At 44.4% G+C, this 21,910-nt stretch overlaps 1 protein-coding gene across 2 annotated transcripts in view; it reads left to right on the top strand.

The window, feature by feature from the left end:
* Nucleotides 1-21,247, top strand: part of NPAS3 (neuronal PAS domain protein 3) — an 845,925-nt gene extending 824,678 nt beyond the window's left edge. Inside the window, exons 10-12 of one of the 2 annotated variants that reach the window (XM_023514390.1) lie at nucleotides 13,707-13,854; nucleotides 17,427-17,551; nucleotides 19,278-21,247. In XM_023514390.1, the coding sequence (XP_023370158.1) occupies nucleotides 13,707-13,854; nucleotides 17,427-17,551; nucleotides 19,278-20,635 (1,631 nt within the window). In that variant the 3' untranslated portion in view covers nucleotides 20,636-21,247. The remainder of the gene's footprint in view (nucleotides 1-13,706; nucleotides 13,855-17,426; nucleotides 17,552-19,277) is intronic. The other variant, XM_023514389.1, reaches the window with a different exon arrangement.
* The last annotated feature ends 663 nt before the right edge of the window (nucleotides 21,248-21,910 follow it).

The raw sequence follows: 21,910 nt of genomic DNA, 5'->3' as shown, positions 1-21,910 counted from the left end.
GGACTGTTTTAGTCCTGCATTAGCCACAGTGACACGGAACCAAGTTCAGTGTGGAGTTCAGTATATACTATGCATCTGGTATACACAGAATACACCAGTGTATACCAAGAGCCTTGGAGACCACTCTCCAGTGTCTTCCACTCCCAGCACTGAACCCATGCCTCGATATTGCTCACCAGGGACTTGGGGAGCACACTTGTTGCTAAGAATGAATGGGTGTCATGGATTGCAGAAGCAGATGGCTCTTTAATTAATTGGGGGGAAAATAAATGATGTTGGTTCCAGAAAAGAAACATCAGGTTCTTTGTTGCTGAGAACTCAGAGATAATGGAGAAAAATCAGGATCTTTGGAGGAAGCTATAGATATATTTTTGGAACAATATAGGTCAGAGATCCAGACTTTTAAAATGAATTTATTGCTTTTAGGACATTTTCATAGACCACGTGTGCAGGGAGAGGGTGGTGCCTTCTCATTTTGGAATCTTAATTAAGGTCTGAACTCAGAAATCTGAGGCTGACAAAAAAAATACTTTGTCATCCTCAGTTATTATTTGGAGAACATCATGCTGTCTCTCTGGGATTTGATTTACAGCTTGAAGAAACACAATTCCTCGGGAACAGTGAGTGAGGGCAGTTCATTCCTCCCCATAAAGCAAAGGTCTCCAACAAATATGTTTGATGCCATTCTTTCCTATCTACTTTTATCTCATTTTCAGTAGCCAGAATAATTTGAGAGTGCTGAAAATACACCATTCCACCATTCACTATTGTGATGGTCTCCTAATTTTTCTGGTATTTCACCCACTAATAAACAGAGAAGGTATGCTTTTAAATTCTGGGAGATTTTTCATTCCTTGATATTGTTGCTTGATGATTTAGCCCCCTAACAATGATTGCGTCCACTCTTTTAACTCATACACACGACCTGTTATTTTGAGTTCTTTTAATAACCTGAAACACATGAAAAACAAATAGCGTGAGCTGATAATTCTGCATAGTAAAATACACTTCACATATTTAGCTATCACGCTGTGGAATAACTCCACAGTGTCAAGTAGCACACAATTAGTCAAACTGTAGGGGGAGGAAAAAGAGTGTTTTGATCCTGAAGAAGTTTGATCCTAATCAGATTGAAATTTCAGCGTTCTTGTAGTGCTTAATATCTTCAATCACACACACACACACACACACACACAAAAATCATCAAACTGATTCCAATGTCAGGTTTTGCATTCTGTGACTGAAATAAAATGCTAAAATATACAAATGCATCTCACTTTGTACAATAAACATTAACATCATTATAAAGTAAGATCGGGTCTGAAACTGTGTGATGGAATGTCTGATGTTTACCTAATTCTGAAACCCAAGCCAGCCCGGTAACAAAATGACAGAGCATGTAATAAGTCTTGGTTGTGTAAACACTGGAAGAAAAGGCAAAAAGCCAGCACAGCATCTTGCTTGTCCAAAGCCCTAGGCTATTACGGAGGGATGCCTCAACTGTGGCTTCTTGGCAGGAGAAGGTCATAGTGACATAGAATCAGTTCAAGAATAAGATAGAATTCTAAAACAAAGGGATGGTTAAAAAATAAACCGCATTAAGTATTTAAGGTTTCCTCCTACAGCTATGGGTACAATTCCTGGTTCTGTCCATGAAAGATAGGTTTTAGACATCTGATAACATTTCTGATATTTTTATATCTGTCTTATTGCTCCAGTTTATGCATAAAGCTTTAAAAAGAAAAGGACTTAATAGTCTTTGATAACCCAAAATGCTATCTTTATCACTTGTATCTTTTTTCCTAGCCTAGGGATCTATTCAACCATAAATAAACTTGTCTCTAGAATAAGAAAAGTAAACAGGAGACTTAGCAGCACTGGGACTTAACAACCTGATACACTGAACCAAGCACTCGGACCATCTTCTCTCCCCCTAGGTGGCCACGAGATGCCGGATAGTTCACAGGGTTCCAGCAGAAAGAATCCCTAAGAATCACATCAGCGATACCAACATGGTGGGGGATTCTCAAACCATGAAAGGCTTAGGGCTCCTTCTTTCACACTGTGCCCAAAGACCTCTGTGATTTCTTTTAGCCCGATTTCATTGATTCCTCTGGTCAGAGTGATCAAATCCATATTTCCAGGTTTGAATTGTAAACTATTCATGTCGGTAATTCCTCGCACCTCATTACCTTTTCATCGGTCCAGTTCTCCGTTGCTCAGGAGGTACCAGCATGGAGATGACCAGCTACCTAGAGGTACCTAGAGAATCTGTGTGGCCCTCAGGTTACTGAGAGAGGTTTCACTGCCACCATCTACCACTCCATTTCTGTTTATGAGCCGAAAAATACACAATGCTAATCCAAACAGAGATGCATACTTTGCATTTTTCTTTGTTCCCATTTAATCCAGCCTGTTGTCTATACAAGGGGCTGAATTTGTCTTGAGATACCCCTACGGGCCTTCCTGGGTCACATCAGCAGCTCTCTAACACCTTCAAAAGTGGCCCCGGGGAAAACTTCTTTTCTGCTTTTGAGGTTGTGCTCCACCAGCAAGACTAAGGCTCTGGAGCTATGGGATTTCAGAGAAACCAGCCAGAGAGTAGAGGTGTGGTGACAGTTTTCTTTTCCTTCCTAGCACCTTCCCCATTCAAAGAAAACTGTAGAAGAGTTATTTCAGCAAGAGAGACTTACACAGATTGTCTGTGAGATCACGCGGAGTTAGAAAGCATGGCCTACCCACTATACCTGGGGGGGGGGGGGGGGTGTGTTAAAAGAAATACAGTAGCCTAAGTGTTTATTTCTCAATTACAAACTTCTATATTTCCCTAACAAAACTAATGTACAGCTACCTGGCACAACGCATTCCATGCTGTTTTGCATCAATAACCCCTACACTTCCTTCCTAAAGGCGTCTCATCGCCAAATGCAAGCAGACTGCTTAATGCAGGACTAATTAGTATATCCCCTTCCAGTCTGCGGGCCCTCCATTGTAATTCCTTCCCAGCTCATTTTTTTCCACAACTGAGCATCAATCAAAGTAAGTGCCCTGCCTGCCTAGGCAACACAAGATGTCCTCCGTGCATTTGTCATCTGCCACACAAACAAAGGGGGGATTTAATTGTTGATTTGGGTATGCAGCTACTGCACCCAGCAAAGGAAGCTGCAAGGGAAGGAAGACGGGAAGGTTTAAAGTTTGCTGGGTGGGCCGAATGCAGAGAGATCGCACGGGAGACTTTTTTTCTCTTTTCTGATCTCAGCTGTTCTTCAGGGGTGGGACTTCAGGGATTTAGCTGCAACCTGGTCATTGGCTGGACATTTTCCCAAAGCAAATGAGCCGTTCCACTTTGTCAATATGAATATGAAAATTCCCATGAAAGAAAGCGCATGTAATAGCGAGCACGTCCGACTTTCTTCGGCAGCCAAGTCGGCGGACGTCATGTGCTTGTCCATTAACTGAAAAGACTGTCACATGGGGGCAAGATAAAGCCAGGTTTTTATGCAGGTGTGAATTCGTATTATTTTACCTCCTTTTGCCAGGCAGGGGAAAGAAAGACAAGCACTGATTTTAGCTTTCCAAGCCCACAGGCAGGCAAGCACAGAGCAAAGAAACCAGCAAGAAGGCCTCACTCCAGCCAGTGGCTCTGCTCCACTTCTGCACAGTGATGTCTGTGGCGCTGTGGCTTCAGCATCCCTGGCTATCTGAATCAGAATCTGCATTCAGCAAGGCAGCCAGCAGACTCATGTTAAAGCTTGAAAAGTTCTGACCTTTCTAGTACAGAGAACCTCCATGGTTGACCACGTCCCTACACTGACGTCCTCCTATAGTTGACCTAATTTTCACGGATTGGACATGCACCACATGTACCTATCAGGACAACAGGCCTAGTTCCTTATGCTGACCACCTCTGTATGTTGACCAGTTTATTATAGTCCCTTGCACGGTCAACTTACAGAGTTTCTACTGTATTTAGAAGGCACTGTTTCACAAGGCATAAACAGTAAATACAAGTACAAACTTTTTTGGTATTTCCACTTCTTTTCACATCAGATGGATTCTAAGAATAATAGTAAAAAGTGAGTAAAGAACTGGCTCTGAGGGCCTCCCAATCAGTGTTCAGATGAACTGACCAAGTGATTTCTTGATAAAGAAGTTTTAAATAACAATGGAGAAAGTTAACTTAGCATAAATAGTAGTAAGATTGCACCCTGTAGGCAAAAGATCTCTGGTTTTTCCCTAAGGTTAATATTTTCCTATCATTGTCTTTGATTGCATGTGCAACTATGAGCAGTAATAGATTCCCTATTCAAGTTCATCTCACTTTTGTGACTACATACTATATACAAAGCTTAGTTTCAAAATAACTAAGACATCATCTCTTCCTTTGAAGAGCTCACATACCAATAGAGAAGACAGCATGAAATAGCTGAATAGTTGGCATAATATGAGGAGTGGTAAGATACCTAAACAAAATACGTAAACCTCAGAGGTGGGAGCAACCAAGGGAAGGATGGAGAAGAAGCCCTGGAGGAGGCAGATTTTCCCTGGACCTTGAAAGAAGATGGCAAGAAGCCAAGATGGCAGGAGTGACGGGCAGTGTCAAGGGCACTGCAAGCTTAGACGAACGAGCATGGGAGGGTGGCGCCTGTAGCTCAGTCGGCAGGGCACTGGCCACATACACTGAGGGTGGCAGGGTTCGAACCTGGCCCCAGCCAGCTAAAACAACAATGACAACTGCAACAAAAAAAATTAGCCAGGCACTGTGGCAGGCGCCTGTAGTCCCAGCTACCTGGGAGGCTGAGGCAAGGGAATTGCTTAAGCTCAAGAGTTTGAAGTTGCTGTGAGCTGTGATGCCCCAGCACTCTAACTAGGGTGACAGCTTAAGACTCTATCTCAAAAAATAAAAAAATATAAGAGCATGGGAGAAACACAGAATCCAAATACATGATCTTTTTGTAAGCCAGAACTCTGATTTGATTGATAAATTCTAATACAATTCACACATGAATTCTAGGGCTTTTCCCTATTACTATTTCAATCAGTAGCAGTTTTCATTATAGTTTAAAAAGAAAAAAGAAAAAGAAAGAAACCTTATACTTGACAAAAAATAATCCATTGTTCTTATAAGGCATGATCAGAAGGAGGGGAAAAACCATATTTCTAAATCATCCATTTTAAGCTAAATAAAATCAATCTCATTACTTCTATTACAGCAGCTTACTCCTAGTCTTGTGTAAACTATTTTTTAAATGCTTTTGCTAAAACATTTTTTTAATGACACCCTGAAGAGCTCAAATAAATTCAAACTTTTTCTTTAACTCAAAAGACTGGCAGAGGGTTTAGTTCACATATACATCTAGCATACAGTGATTTCTCTATCAATGTAGGGTTAACTAAAGACCAGGTTATTTGAATCTCTTTCTGAACCTCTTCCTGAACTCTCACATCCTCTTTGGCTCTTAGAATTTTCGGTGGGACATACCGGCTATAATGTATCTATACAGGTAACAGAAAACCCAAGGAAAAATGACTTAAACTTCCCCTAGTTGTCTTAACTTTCTCTTCAAGGTCAAAACACTTGAGCAAACTATCAAGATAGCACGGCCGGTCATCATTTCCACAGAGGGCAGTGTCCACATTCAGGAAGGGCCAGTTGCTGATTTTCATTCATTTTTGAGAGCCGAGAAAACATTGCCAGAAGCTCCCGTAGTAGCAAGAGATCCCCTTGCATTTCCTAGTCCAGTGTTTTATCAGATGCCCAGGCCTAAACCAGAGGCTAGCAAGGGGATGGAATTACTATTTCCAGTGTAAACAATCAAGGTTTATCCCCCTAGGACTTGGGAGAACACCATCAAACATAAAACCCAAAATTAGAGTCCTGTTACCCAGAGACAGTGATGACCGTGCAGAAGACCCCGATGTCATCACACCAAAGCACCTGAATTTCTAAAAGTCTCCGTAACAACTGGACAAATGGAATGTGTCTGGGCTGTTTTAAATATTCCCGATTGTACAAAACATTAGTTTTTGTTTTGTTTTGGGGTTTTTTTGTTGTTGTTTAGTTGGTTGGGTTTTTTTTTTGTTTTTTTTTTTTTTGAGACAGAGTCTCAAGCTGTCACCCTTGGTAGAGTGCCGTGGCATCACAGCTCACAGCAACCTCAAACTCCTGGGCTTGAGCAATCTTCTTGCCTCAGCCTCCCAAATAGCTGGGACTACAGGTATATGCCATAATGCCCAGCTAGTGTGTCTTGCTCAGGCTGGTCTCAGACTCCTGAGCTCAAGCAATCTGCCTGCCTTGGCCTCCCAGAGTGCTAGGATTACAGGCATGACCCATCACACAGGCTGTACACTGGCCCACTTATTGCTGTTTAAAGTTTATTAGTGAAAATGATAGTTATGCTCCTCTGTAACATTCAAAGGCAAGTAGAGGTAAATTCCAATTTCCAGAAGGAAAAAAATAACCTTTTTCAGCTACCTCCTACAGTTGAGACTCCCCCCTGAGTTTCATCATCCAGTATTTTTTCATATTCCAAACCCAACCAGTCATGGCTGTGGGAATGAACGCAGAGATCAGGATTAATAGAGACTAGCCCATGACAAATTTTGCATACTGTGATATCCTTTAATGCCTGGCACAGAGTAGGCACTCAAAAATTATCTGTGGAATGACTAAATAAATCCCTCAGTTCCTAGCCATAAGTCTTTTCTAATTCCATGTTGAAGAACCCCCTGCTTCTCCTTTACACAGCAAATCCCTCCACCTCCAAAGAAAACAGAAAGTGGGAGGGTTAAACATGACTCCGTCCTTAACCGTTGTAGGTTGAGAAGGGCAGGAATGAGTGTTATACGGAGACTCCCTGGTTGGACTGAAAACAGCTTGAACAAAAATCTGTGATCTCAGATGTCCCTCGTGCCAACAATTACTTTGATCCTTCTTGTCTTAGAACAAGATACTATCAGGGTTTAAAAGCCTTGGTCTCCAATTCAGTACATTATCACCAAGAAAAGGGAAATTTATTTTTGAAACGTATCAAATTGACACGTTCTTAATCAATGCAAAGTTTTCTGCATGATTCAATATTAAGAGTTAATAAAAATCTATCAATTGGCAGTGGTATAGGAAAAAACCTCTTCTGACATTGTAAATCTCACAGATAGCAATTCAAGCCGGGCCTGAGGTGTCCACGGATGATGCATAGTCACTTACACAGCATCCCCGGGTCTTCTGCCCTCAAGCTCCAGTCACCCACATGAATCATCAAATATCACTCAACTTCACCAAATATCGCTCAGCGCATAGATTTACAGAAAAAACTAAAAGCCAATTTGTGAATGCCCGCTATTTAAGACATCTAGCTCACTAATTGCAAAATCTATAGGAAAGTCTGCACAGCATCAAAGCCTGCGTTGATCCTATAAGCAGTTCTAAGTGAAAAACTGTCTCTTTTGTGAGTAAATAAAGCGCTTAATGCAGTTGCTGGCTATAATGCTGTTTTTCCTGTGGGTTTCGAAAATGACCTTCCTGTAAGCCTCAAGGACTATAACTTTTTAGATTAAAAAACGAAAAAAACCCGTCCTTGTTTTAAGTCTATGTCAGGTTTATTCCCTGATAGCCTACAATTTTCAAAAGCCAAGGAAAAAGTAATCCAGAATTTAAAAAAAAAAAAAAAAAAAAATCCTGTTTCCAGAATGAAGTTCCCTGTCAGCCTGCCTTGGGCTTTAGGTGGAGAAGCAGAGATTAAAGAGTCAGTATTCTTTTTCATGTTTCATCTGCCAGTTTTGTGAATGTAGAAAGAGAACCAGTGGTTACAGCCAAGCACCCAACTGTGGCATTAAGTAGAAAGTGTGATTCTAGCACACCCCCGTTACTTACACAGACAGACACACACGCCACGGTCGTGAATTCAAAAATAATTTGTGAGTATGTGGCAGAAGGCGCCCGCTCTCTGTTCTCCAGGGCCACTGGTGAAGGTACCTCGAGGAGGGGGTGAATGGCGCTGCAGATGCGTGCTCATATCGCCATGACGATAATGAAGCTCTTTGTTCAGCTGTGTGAATGTCAAGTGTGGAAGCCCCGATGATCTCACCATTTCCTATTTATTCTATACTTACCTGAATACGCCAAGTATTGCAGCTTTTTAATGCACATGCAAACCACTAAAACGTCCTTTTGTGAGCCACTTTGCTAAAAGGCCGCTTTTGATACGCCTTCTTCAGCCCCTCTTCAAACTGAATTGGGCGCTTCCTTCTTTCTACGGCACAACCGACTCACTGTGTAGAATCTTTGGCTTTGATTTCGTAGACCAGCCCAACAGGAAGGGACCATGTTCTCTTTTTTCCCCATATTTCTGAAGGCAAATTTGTACTGGTTTGTTTTGATTTACTAACAGAACGATGTTCCTGCCACAGACACTGGCTTCCTTTGTGTCCTTTCAGTGATCAGTCTGTGTCTGCGGACGAAGTTTTCCCAAGGAAAACTGAAATCTCTCTGTTGGTAGCTGTGCGCGGGCCCATGGATGTGTTGCCTCAGCAGAAATGTTCATCAGATCTGAGAGGAGAGTAATTATTCTTTGTGTTCTGTATGCCAACCAGTAAGCTCAAACCAAGAGACCAGATGACATTTTAAAAAATATATTCAATAACACTTAGCATCTAGTGGGGGTGGGCTGGGGGAATTGTGTGCAAAAGGTCTCCTATTCTGGGATAGAAGCACTCTGCAATTTTTTTTTTTTTTTTTTTTTTGTCATTGCACTATATTTGCAGCTCCCTTCACAGTGAAGGGTGAGTGGTGTTTAACTCTAACAGCCAAAGGAAACCATTAGGATAGTTTTCTAATTGTCTGATGAATGGGGCTGTAACAGTTCAACCCGAAGGATTTAAACATCTCTCTGTTCCTCTCTGTAGTATTCTTCCCACAAGTGGGAGGTCACCTGTCTTCTGCAAAGCACAGTCTGTAACTCTAGGGTACCTCTGTCTTGGAGGATGGGGTGGTGCTAACAACATCTTCTTGGTTTTCCTTAGAGCAGTAATACCCCAAAGAAATTGTTTATACCCCAGCCTTCTGAGTAACAAGGAAGCCTCTGTTCTTGTGTGGTAACAGGCCTTTACCATCATGTCTGGGACCATTCAAGATTCTGCATGAGTCCTCAAACTTTTTAAACAGGGGGCCAGTTCACTGTCCCTCAGACCATTGGAGGGCTGGACTGCGCACCTCAAGACGAGTCGGCTGCTAAGCAGGACAGGCAGCGGTGGAAAAAGAACACGGGGCGGGCTGGATAAATGTCCTAGGTGGGCTGCGTGTGGCCCGCGGGCCGTAGTTTGAGGACGCCTATAAGAGGAACCTGTAAAGACTTACTTCAAGTTTACCTTGTAAAAATCTAAGAAGCAGCCATGTAAAAGATTTGAGATCCTTGAATAAAAACCCAAAAATATCGGATAGCAGAAAATAAACTTTGGGATAAATTGAAGAAAAAAATGCCAGTATACACATTAGAACTGCTCAGACCATATCATGTAGATGTGACAGTAAAAATATAATCGACACAGAGAGAGGGTGCCCAAAAAATATACATTCTTTTTAAGAAAGGAAAAAACTATTAAAATTATAATAATATATACTGATAACATGCGTTATACTGTATATTGTATCTTGACTCTCTTGTAATTGCACAAGTCAAATGTGACTTAAGTATTACAATTTTACTGCAGTTTTTTTTTTCCCTTAAAATGTGTATACATTTTTTGCCAGCCTCTATATTTCTTCTTTCTCTCCTTCCTTCCTTTTATAGGGTTTTTTTTTTGGGGGGGGGGCCTAGGGCCGGGTTTGAACCCACCCATAGAGGGGCCAGTGCCCTACTCCTTTGAGCCACAGGTGCCCCCCCTTTTATAGGTTTCATACATGATCTTGATAAGCGTCTTTCTCTTTCTTCAAGGGACAATTAACTATTTTTCTAAGGACTTCCACATCAAGTAACTGACATTGTGTTTATTTTTGTTTTTCCCCCACAAAAGGGGATTTTATGGGAAAAAAACTGACACAAATATTCTCTCCTTTCTCTCTGCTATGGGAACCTAAAACTTAAAACTAAAAACAACAGCCACCGGATTAAAGAGAATCAAAAAACTTTTTGTGTGTGTTTTTCAAGTTGTCTAATTTATTACACACTAAAAATCTCTCTCAACCTGACACCAAGGTGGCTTTTCTTCTTGAGCTGATTAAGACCACATGAGCTCAAGAGAAGCTGTCAGCTCCTGCCTCTGGCGCAGCTGGAATGATCCAGCTGATTTGCCAATATGATTTTTTTTTTCCTCAGGAAGAATCTTTATCCTAAAATCATAAATTTATATTCTGAAAGCTCAAGAAAAAAAATATTACTCATTCGTTTCAAAAGAAGCAAAATTCCATTATGATGCTTTTTGTGGGGCCTCCTAAAACCCAAGCAACTTGGGCAATATTTTGGTCAACACTTGATCCTTTAGAGCAGTGGTTCTCAACCTATGAGTCGCAACCCACAGGAACTGTATGAAAGGGCCGCAGCATTAGGAAGGTTGAGAACCACTGCTTTAAAGGGACTCACTCCATGCCTTTTCTTTAGTTACCTACATTCCCTGGCGCATGGGGGTTTCATCCAGAAATACAGTAATCCCCAGCCAAGAGGCATGATCTGAGACCATGCTAGGAACATTACCCTTTATGAATTCTGTCAGACTGAACCCAGGACAAACTACGGGTTAGGTCAAACTTGTTTTCTTCAGCTAACCACTGTGGGCTTCCAAACCTGGTCTGTAGTATTGACCCTGGTAAGTTAGGGGCAAGCTGCAAAGATTCCCTGGACAGTTTCCTTCCTCTGCAGCCCCCTCACAGCTACGTCCTCACATCAAAACTCACCTGCCCTGCCCCTTGTACATTTGGGTCTCCTCTCTTTGCTATATGGTACCTGGCCTGGGTGATAAAAAGAGCTGTATTATTGTATTCAAGGGCCCTAATAAATTAGTACTATATTTATCTTCTCAGAAGACACAGATGCATCTAAACAGACCCAGGGTTAACAGACCTAGCCTTAACTCAAAAAGAGAACCCATAGGCGGCGCCTGTCGCTCAGTGGGTAGCCTCATATGCCCAGGGTTGCGAGTTCAAACCCAGCCCCATACAAACCAAAAAATAGCCAGGCGTTGTGGCAGGCACCTGTAGTCCCAGCTTCTCGGGAGGCTGAGGCAAGAGAATCGCCTAAGCCCAAGAGTTGGAGGTTGCTGTGAGCAGTGTGATGCCACGGCATTCTACCAAGGGCGACAAAGTGAGATTCTGTCTCTAAAAAATAAAAAAAAAGAGGACCCCATATGAGTCCCTTAGCAAAGATGCCTTTCAGCACACACCTGGAGACCAGAGGGACGCACATGTTTTGCCAGATATCCATTTCAGAATTGGGATTTTGTCTGTTTCTAAGTAAGAGAAAGGGGCTGAGGTGATCTTTATATTGACTCTGCAAACTATAATTTGATTTTCTAATTCCATTATCCCTTAGCCTCCTTCTATAGTTTGTATACCAGGGATATATATTTTTTTTAATTTTGCCTGCTTTGGGATCAGATTCCAAACCAGAATCCCCAGCCAGCCTGGACTGATCTGGCCTCTCATTTCCATGTTTTCTTCACACCATTATAAAAAGAGACTTGTTCATTTCCTCGCCATTGTTAGAAATATGAGACCCAGTTGGAATTACTCTTTATTCTAGATACAAAGCAAATAGAATTACACCATCAACCACTGATTAGAGTGCTACAAAGTTTCCTCTGTGAAAATAGTGGACAGAATTACATAACCTAGCATCTCTCCACTAATAAATAGTTAACCAGGTTGAGAGGATCTGAATAAAAGCACATCTCGCTGCACGCAACAACGGTTTGACAGAAGAGCTGTGTGGCAGAGTCAGTATTTTACTGCTTCCAGCCTCGCCACGCAGTTTTGTAGCCTGGGAAGCCATGCGTGCAGGATGGCAGAACTTACAATTGCCTACAAAAGGACAGTACAATGCCACCTGTGGAGCCTCGCCACCAGGAGAAGACGACAGTTCCGGGCCTTAGAAGTGCCCTGCTCTGCTGAATAGTTTAAGAATGGAACTCGCCACCGTTTGAAACACTCATCAAAGCAAGGCTCTTTCAAGCAACAGTGAAGACATGATCACTAAATTTTGCAACCTTCCAGTTAGCGTACTGCGAGAAAAAAGGGGGCAATGAGAGAAAAGCTTCCAAGTCTGTATGTTTATGGGTACAGGAGGTGGAGGGGTGACTCTGAACACTCTCAGAGCCAGGAAGAGTGGTGCAGAAGACCCTCATCAAGATTCTCGCTTGGAGAGCCTCCATAGCCTTATATGCGGCTCTTTCCCAAAGTGACTTCTCTGTACCCATCCGCTCCCACCCTCAAAAAAAATCAAAATGTACTTCATGAAACTATTGTATATGAAGCACTTATTAGCCGTAATTAAATGGACAATATGAATTTACTACGTCTTTAGGACTCTGGCTTGTTCTGGTTTAGAGCAAGATGATTAATGCAAATACATATTACTTGAGATAACCATTTAGCAGCTAATTTAGCCAAATTTATTACAGCAGTTAGAGGTTTTTCATTTTAGCAGACGGAGACAAGGACATGCCAAAAGTGGGCGCCGTAGACGAGTGCACACTGCCCTCTAGTGGTCAGCGCGCCGGTGCGCTGCTGGGGGGCGCCGAGTTGCTGCGATCCATAGCCCAGTAATAACAGCGGGGTTTGCACATTTCCGGCATCCTTTTAAACCATTCCCATCCATAGCACTTTATTTCAGGGGCTGATTTACTGCACTTTCCCCTTTTACTAGCTCAGGAGTACCCAGATACAAATCAAGTCAATTTCAACTTGGCAAGATTTTGGTTAAAGTATCATTTTTAACATCTGCATTTTAAAGCTCTCTTTCAGTAGGTATTTAATGGCACCGTTTCACATTACTGATTGTTTTTACTTGTTCCTTCATTTTGGGCCATATTTCAGAGTCTGCGTGGAGCTGTCACTCTGTTTGGCTCGAGCCAAGTCAATTCCATACCTCCCTTAGGCCAGTGTTTTTCTCTGACTCGACTGGGGAATTTATTTTGTGCCAGCATTCAGCAGTCTCACCAGAATCTCCACCAACTGACCAATGTAAATTTAGTTCACTAGGGGATTATAAATTCTGTTAGACAAGATCAAAAGGAACGCATGTATAAGGACTCTGGTTGATGTTGCACAGACTGAAGAAAAAGGATCAAAGACAGAGGGGTAAAGCATATTTGGAAACATTCAAATATCCAGAATCTCAAAGAAGTCTACCTTCAAGCTATGAATAAATCACATACAAATTTGCCATCTGACGTCAAACCCATTGACAATATCCACACTGCATTAGGTGTTCTGTGAGCCAAAAAGATTTGTAGTCTTTTTATTCTTCCTTTCACACCACGGCTGCCCAAAACGGAATAAAGTCTTGCTACAAATGCCAATAACCCTGGCAGTGGGCTGCCGCTCCACTGAATTGTTGGTTTCATTTGTCCTACTAATGGCCTTCTCTACATTAAGCACTCAGAGGCCCACCCCAGCTCGGTGCGGGACCTCCCATTCCTAGGCTTGAAGTTTGCAGAGGTGAAAATCTTTTGATCCCAGTCTTAATACAATGCCTTCTGTTTTGTTTTCTCCCCAGTGCTGAATAAGGGTCAGTGTGTGACGAAGTACTATCGCTGGATGCAGAAGAATGGAGGGTATATTTGGATACAGTCTAGCGCCACCATAGCTATTAACGCCAAGAATGCAAATGAAAAGAATATCATCTGGGTGAATTATCTCCTTAGGTATAGTCTCTCATTCTTTTTTATTTCTGTCTCTGTTATGAAATATGCAACCCTATGGTTAATAGATGACATGGTGTAAGTATTATCTTTTGACAGTATCTATTGTGGAACTTCATGGAAATTCTGTTCTTATTTCCAACAAGATTCAAAGAACTATGAGAAGATCAAACTGTTAGGAGGGACTTGGGGGGAAGATTTGCAAAAATTTCAATAATTCTTGATGTGTCAACATTTGAGCAGGTTTGTAGAAACGGATTTGGTTTCCCCACAAATTCTCAGGCTGGAAAAGGAATACAGACTTTAGCCTACAGCTGACATGCCCCAAAGCACACATGCACTCACACACCCCAATTCTTATGAAAATAAAACAAAGGGGAATGGGGGGAAATTAACAGGATACATTACATTCCTCTTATATTTCTTCCCATTGATACCCTCAGCATATGACATAGGCTTTAATTCCCTTGGCGTTTTGGTTTTGGTAAACAAAGTGAGCTGCTTTGCCAAAATCAAGACAGTACCATAGAGTATGATATGAAGGCAGTCTTCTTTTGCCTACTGCTCTACAAACTCAGGCGAGTGTTTCTGCTAGTTCTCAAAATGTGTTCTCAGGGCAGCACCTGTGGCTCAGTGGGTAGGGCGCAGCTGCCATATACTGAGGGTAGAGGGTTCGAACCTGGCCCCGGTCAGCTAAAACAGCAGTGCCAACTGCAGCAAAAAATAGCCCGCATGTGATGGACACCTATAGTTATAGCTACTTGGAAGGCTGAGGCAAGAGAATTGCTTAAACCCAAGAGTTGGAGGTTGTTGTGAACTATGATGCCACAGCACTCAGAGTGAGACTCTGTCTCAAAAAAAAAAAAAAATGTGTCCTCAAATTTATTTTCACAGTGAGTCCAAGCTCAGCTGCTTCCTAAATATGAGTGAGACACCATCTCTCTCTTTCCTTATCTATTTTTTTGCCTTTGGATTCCAACTAGCAGAAAAATAACCAATATCAACAGACCAGGTGGTGTGAGTCTGGGGACAAGCCTTCGGGGAGGTTCTCCACCAACCCTGTCATGAAGCTCTCACAGTACTTAGCCTGTCTCCCACCACTACATCTCATGGCCTAAAGCCACCAAGCTAAGCCCACACGTGGTTTGAATAGCAAAACTTCTGATAGGTCTTATGAATGGAAGTTGGTGCACTTTGGCTGATAATTTAGACAGGGAGTACCTAAGTCCCATTTTTCTTTGAGACAGCAAAATGGAGCCAAGAAGCTAACAACCCAGTTCATCAACACATTGGCCCTTCAGAGAGTGTTCACATACTTTGGTGATGACTTGAAGGCATGAATGTGCTTGCTACCAACAGCATATCAATCAGATGCTAATGATTATTGCTCTAGAGAGGGCCTTAATGTGCACCACTTAAAAGAGTCTTCATTTATCTACTTTGTTTCCTTTTTTGACCTCTTCTGCTCTACATTAATTCTGTCTAAAGGTAAAAAGGATGTGTATTTAATGTGGCTTCTTCCAAGGCCCAGTTTTCATGCAAACTATCTCCTGTGTTTGTGACATGCCCAAGATGGATTCTACTATCAAAGAATCCTTGGACATAAAGTTTTGTGGAACAGTGACTACATGTGATGCAGAAGTTATAAAAACAGGAAATAGAATGAGGTACTGTGGCGCTGACATTCTCTTGCTAGGCAGAAATGAGGGTGTGTCGAGGAGACCCATTGCTATTAAGAGTTTAAACAATGTTGGTAGGGACACCACAGGCATCTGTTTCCCATGCTGATGTAACAGAGTGTTGAAGTCATCTATGTGGGTTTTACTCCCATTCAGGGAAATTTCTTTCTTTCTGGCTCTTTCTTACACCTTTCTCAGCCTCTTGAATTCCTCCTCTGCTCTTGAATTCCGCCTCTCCTAAGGAGAAGGCAATCTGTGCAATTATGGATGGACATCATTGATCTAGCCTAGGATAAATAGTACAGTCTCATGAACTTTGGTAATTCTATTCCATCAATGTCCATATGGACAGGAAGGAAGCCATTGGGGCATCAAAGACCAGTATTCAGATTCAAGAGCCTTCCATCTTAGGTGTAGGAGATCTGGTCAGCTGACCTAAAGACCCACCCTGAGGTCAATGATTAAAGACTATAAGTTGGAGAACAGGAGATCTATGAATCCCCATGGCATCTGGGCCAAGGACGACTATTATAGATGGCCTGTAGCAGAAGAAACTCTACCAACATCTAAGAAAATAACGTGGCCTTGGCAAAATAGCAACTACCGAAGTTTGGTTTTCTTCCCCACATCGTCTTTTGTTCTTCTCTGAGCAACATTCTTGTGCTATTTCCTTCCCAGAATCCCTCATATCTGGGCCCCGATCCTGGCCTGTCCTTCCCTGTTCAGAAATTACTGTTCCTCCAAAGTCTTCCATTGCAGGAGTCTGCCATTCCCACACAATGCATCATAAAATTAGAGACTCCGAGAGTTTTCAGGAGTGCCAAGTCTACCTTCCTGCCATTAGTCTCATCTGATTATCTAAAGAAAGCTTTCCTGCTGAAGCTAATTCACACTGAGGAGTAAATGCCCAATAATCCATCTTAGTGAATTACCCCTCCCAGGGACATTTGAGTAGTTACTGCAATAGTGACTCTTTACTATAGGAATTTCATTAGGGATTAGCAAATGATCATCAATTGTAAGTCTGCTTGGCTGGCCACCATGGAAGGACACAGGGGCACCTCCTATTTTGAAGCAGGAAGTTTCCTTGTGCCTTCAGATCAGGCTATTCTGCTCACACAGTGCGCTGGCCTGGAGTGTCATTTCCAGAAGCCAACTCGCTCAAACTGACCCAACGTGCTATCTTTCCTAGAAGAAGTTTGTTTCTGAGTTAAAAATAGAACAAAAATTAAGCACATTTGTGCAGACAGGGTTAGCTCCATTCTGTCGGGGCCTCCTTCACACTGGGACTCCCCACTGCAATCAGATTTCCAGCTAACAAGCCACAGGTGTACACCACATGAGCAGATGAAAATGTGATTGTAATGGGTGTGTTGACAGTTTGGTAACCATAATCCACGCATCCCAAGGCACACCTGCGCTTCTGCCAGATCCTCAGGCACCAAGGGCCCCCCACCAATAGCTTTGGAGCCGTCTGAACAGCTGAGAAGCTCCATCACGGGGCCGAGACAAGGGGATTGAGGCCACAGACTCATTAGGTGCCCAAGGGAAGGTGGGAAGGTGTGGGGGTGCGCTGTGGAGAGTACTTGTCATCTGAAGGAATGTCAAGCAGCACAGTCCCCTGGCCCCGGGGGTACCTGCTGGTTTAAAAGCTTTTCAGTGGCTTTCCCGTAGCATTTGGGTATTCAATCATTATAGCACTGCACACCTGCACCCTGGCATGTGAACGCTGAGCTTCCAGAAAAGTCCCAGAAAGAGCTGAGACTCTGATTTCATGTTTAGTTTTCTAAAAACTTCAGGAGTTTGGGACAAGGATGTGGGAGAGAAGATGCTCTAATGCAAACCATGCATAGCGGGTGTCTGCGCTCCTCATGAGTGCCTCCCTCCCTCCCACAGCAATCCCGAGTACAAGGACACGCCAATGGACATCGCCCAGCTCCCCCACATGCCCGAGAAAACCTCCGAATCCTCAGAGACGTCCGACTCAGAATCAGACTCTAAAGACACCTCAGGTATTACAGGTATTACTGCTTCACCATTCTGCAGTTACGGCTTGCCATTCCGCACACCGGGGGGTGGGCAGCTGCCAGGCCATGGGCAGAGGCAAAACAGCTGGCCAAATTTTATATAGACACATGTCACTTCAAGTTATTATTGGGTCTCTCTCCTGGCTCTGCACGCACACGTATTTGTACATCATATCCTGTATGTACATATGTGCACAGTGTATATAGGTACGTGGTGGATAAATACCGTGTTATAAAGGGGTGGATTATACATGCATATAAATATGTGTATATACAGAAAGAGGTTGATTGACTTAGCAATCTCATAAGGTCAGCCCCCAGACCCCGACAATACAAAAGGAGTCCTGCTCTGTCCCCTCGGCTAGTTCTGGCCTCTTTATTGCATGCAGGTACAGGGCCAGAGCTGCTAGCTCCGACCTGGTGTGACTTTTCATATTCTCGCCAATGCGAGACTAGGACTGAGCCTCTAAAGTGGAGTCCTTAATGTCCTGGATAAATGGCCTCTTTTCAGGATGCTGGGTTGTTACTTATTTTCTGAATCTATGCAGGACAAATCCCAGCCTTCCCACGTCTAGTTATTTGGGAAGGAGACGTCCTGAGTGGTTCTCTGGGGCACAGGGAGGTTTATTTAAACATTTACTTCTCCTCCAACCCACACCCTTCCACAGACAGACAGACATAGGGCCAGGGAGTGCAGAACTCAATAGGATTTTACAGCTGCAAAAAAATCTTAAATCTCTTCTAACCCAACCCCTTCTGCTACAGAAAAAGAAACAAAGGCCAAAAGTTACATGATTCGCGCCAAGCGCTAGTCTAGGCTGTTAGTCAGGCTTTGTCCCTAAATCCTCTGCGATTGTGTTACTGGGAAAATCTCTTGTCCCCAGAATGTGGCAGGTGACTTGGTGTCCCCCATCGCTGGGGCACCTGCTCTGCAGGGTGTACACACACACAGATGTCTGTCTCTACTCCACACCCGGCCTCAGGGAGACAGGGGGAGGGAAGGAGTACTCACCACAGAGCGTGGTTTCCTATCCACTGAATTGCATTAAGTAAGGCCTTTACTAAGACAGAACTTCTCGAATAGTCTCTGTCCCTTTTTTTATAAAGTATGAACAAAATAGACAATAATTCCCAGCCCCATGGGTGGAGTTTAAGATATTCTTAGTGGGGGGAAGAAACAGAGTAAATAAAAATAAAGAATTAAAACATACAGAGAACCGGATGGTAGTAAGCGCCACGGAGAAAAATCATTTAAGGGATGGAACAAGGGAGTATGGTTCTCAATAACTGAATAAGCACCAGCAGAAGGTACAGACCTTCCCAAAGGCGCCTTGCATGCCATCCCCCTGTGTGTGGCACTAAGGCCTTCCCTGGCTATCTGACCTGACCTGTGAGGATCTCTGCAGGACTTGAGTGTGCCTGAGAATCACCAGGCATCTTGTTCTAAGAGGAATCTGACCCAGCAGGCCTGGGTGGGGACTGAGATTCTGCATTGCTAACAATCGTGCTGGTGATTCCAATGCTGCTAGTCCACCGCCCGCAGTGTGAGCTGATGTAGGAGGCAGAGAGAAAGCCGGGCTGTAGATCATCAGAAGGGGATGAAGCTCCTGACCCGACCAGACACCCCCCCACCCCACAGCTGGGAGGCCGGTTCTGCGCTGCTAATGATGTGTCTTCTCTCCCCTTTCCCCTCCCCGCCTCCGGCCGCGGCCCCACGCAGAGGACAACGACAACTCCAAGTCCGACGAGAAGGGGAATCATTCCGAGAACAGCGAAGACCCAGAACCCGACCGGAAGAAGTCGGGCAACGCGTGCGACAACGACATGAACTGCAACGACGACGGCCACAGCTCCAGCAACCCGGACAGCCGCGACAGCGACGACAGTTTCGAGCACTCGGACTTCGAGAACCCCAAGGCAGCCGAGGACGGCTTCGGCGCGCTGGGCCCGATGCAGATCAAGGTGGAGCGCTACGTGGAGAGCGAGTCGGACCTGCGGCTGCAGAACTGCGACTCGCTCACGTCCGACAGCGCCAAGGACTCAGACAGCGCCGGCGAGGCGGGCGCTCAGGCCTCCAGCAAGCACCAGAAGCGCAAGAAGAGGCGGAAACGGCAGAAGGGCGGCAGCGCCAGCCGCCGGCGCCTGTCCAGCGCGTCGAGCCCGGGCGGCCTGGACGCCGGCCTGGTGGAGGCCCCGCGGCTGCTGTCGTCCCCCAACAGTGCCTCGGTGCTCAAGATCAAGACGGAGATCTCGGAACCCATCAACTTCGACAACGACAGCAGCATCTGGAACTACCCGCCCAACCGGGAGATCTCCAGGAACGAGTCCCCCTACAGCATGACCAAGCCCCCCAGCTCCGAGCACTTCCCGTCCCCGCAGGGCGGCAGCGGCGGCGGTAGCGGCGGGGGAGGCGGGGGGCTGCACGTGGCCATCCCTGACTCGGTCCTCACCCCACCGGGCGCCGACGGCGCGGCCGCCCGCAAGACTCAGTTCAGCGGCTCAGCCGCCTCAGCCTTGGCCCCCGTCGCCTCTGACCCGCTGTCGCCCCCGCTCTCTGCGTCCCCGCGGGACAAGCACCCCGGGGGTGGCGGCGGGGGAGGCGGAGGCCCCAGCGCGTCCAACTCCTTGCTGTACACTGGGGACCTGGAGGCGCTGCAACGGTTGCAGGCGGGCAACGTCGTGCTCCCGCTGGTGCACAGGGTGACCGGGACCCTGGCCGCCACCAGCACGGCCGCGCAGAGGGTCTACACCACGGGCACCATCCGCTACGCGCCCGCCGAGGTGACCCTGGCCATGCAGGGCAACCTGCTGCCCAACGCGCACGCTGTTAACTTCGTGGACGTTAACAGCCCCGGCTTCGGCCTCGACCCCAAGACGCCCATGGAGATGCTCTACCACCACGTGCACCGGCTCAACATGTCGGGACCATTCGGCGGCGCCGTGAGCGCGGCCAGCCTGACGCAGATGCCCGCCGGCAACGTGTTCACCACGGCCGAGGGACTCTTCTCCACGCTGCCCTTCCCCGTCTACAGCAACGGCATCCACGCGGCACAGACTCTGGAGCGCAAGGAGGACTGAGCGCGGGGCGGTCCGCCCGGAGGCATCGTCGGCTTTTCGTTAGACCTTTAATTCTAGCACTTTGAATTCGAGCAGGTCAGCGTCTCTCTGACACGACGGCCCCCATTCCATCCCCTCTTTCTTTCACTTGACTTATTCTTTCGTGTAAAGATATGTTTATTTTCTACCTTCAGAGGGTCAGATGACCAGTTGCCTGCCGTTTTGTCTTCTTCCGAGATGTGTGTTGGGTTCTTTTGCTTCCCTTTGCATCTTTATTAAGATGTCTTTAACGTGTCTATGCCTCTGCCATACAATACTCAGTCTTGTGGTCAAGAGATTTCTCGAGTGACAACCATTGGGTTTTCTCCATAAAGATCTTGATATGATCAAGATGCAAACAGACAAAGCAGGAACAATGTGCCCTGTTTGACTAAGTCAAATGAAATGGGGTGGTTTTCTTTGTTGTTCTGTTCCTAATTCCTTTAAAAAAAAAAAAAATAGGGGAATAGTATTTTAGAATTTTATGCAGAATTTAATTATCTTTTTATGGTTAAGATTTTAAGATTTTCTTACTTGCACATAAAAATAATTTGGGTTCTTAAACTTAATTTCTGGCCTGTGACTAGAATGTTTTAAAAAAAAAAAAAGTTGGACTAAATGTTAATTACTGAAACATTAACTTAATTTCTAAAACCATGGTGCTATCATTTATTAATCTGTAATGTCTTCATACAAAATGCAGCTCCTGGGCTGGGTTTTGGGGAAAAAAAAAATGTGTTCTGTCCTGGTCTGGAGTCCATTGCTGCAGTCTCCTTGGTTAGTTAAGACAAAGCCCTCATTAACGTTTGCTGCAGGACTTAAAATTTTTTACCTCCCAACTAACAAACACAGCCTCACATTAAATTTAATGGGTCTGTAAAGCCCTTTTTAAAGGGGTTTTTGGCAAACTCAATCAAACGGAATTGAGGAGCAGTTTAGATGCATACAGCCTTTTGTTGAGCTTGTTTTTTCCTTACTCAGTCTAACTGAGGCTAATTTTGCAACTTCAATAACACTTCAGAGTAAAAGAAGGAAAAATATTTAACATGTTTTTGGATTTTATCATTTCTTGCTTAAAAGTAAAGGAAGGTTGTATTGGGGGGAGGGGTCGGTTTGATTTGGTGGAATTTAGTTCCCTTTGGTTCTTATTTCTGGGTTGAAAACCAAGAAGTTTTAAAACTAAAGAATGGGTTAATAAGCTTCAGACAGATAACTACAACTGCAAACTGCACATTAAGTAAAAAAAAAAAAAAAAAA

This window comes from Otolemur garnettii, unplaced genomic scaffold (genome assembly GCF_000181295.1).
Source record: "Otolemur garnettii isolate 467f Iridium unplaced genomic scaffold, OtoGar3 scaffold00052, whole genome shotgun sequence".
NCBI classification, from domain to species: domain Eukaryota; kingdom Metazoa; phylum Chordata; class Mammalia; order Primates; family Galagidae; genus Otolemur; species Otolemur garnettii.
The sequence above is the reverse complement of the archived record's forward strand: the minus strand, read 5'-3'. Positions and strand labels throughout refer to the sequence as shown.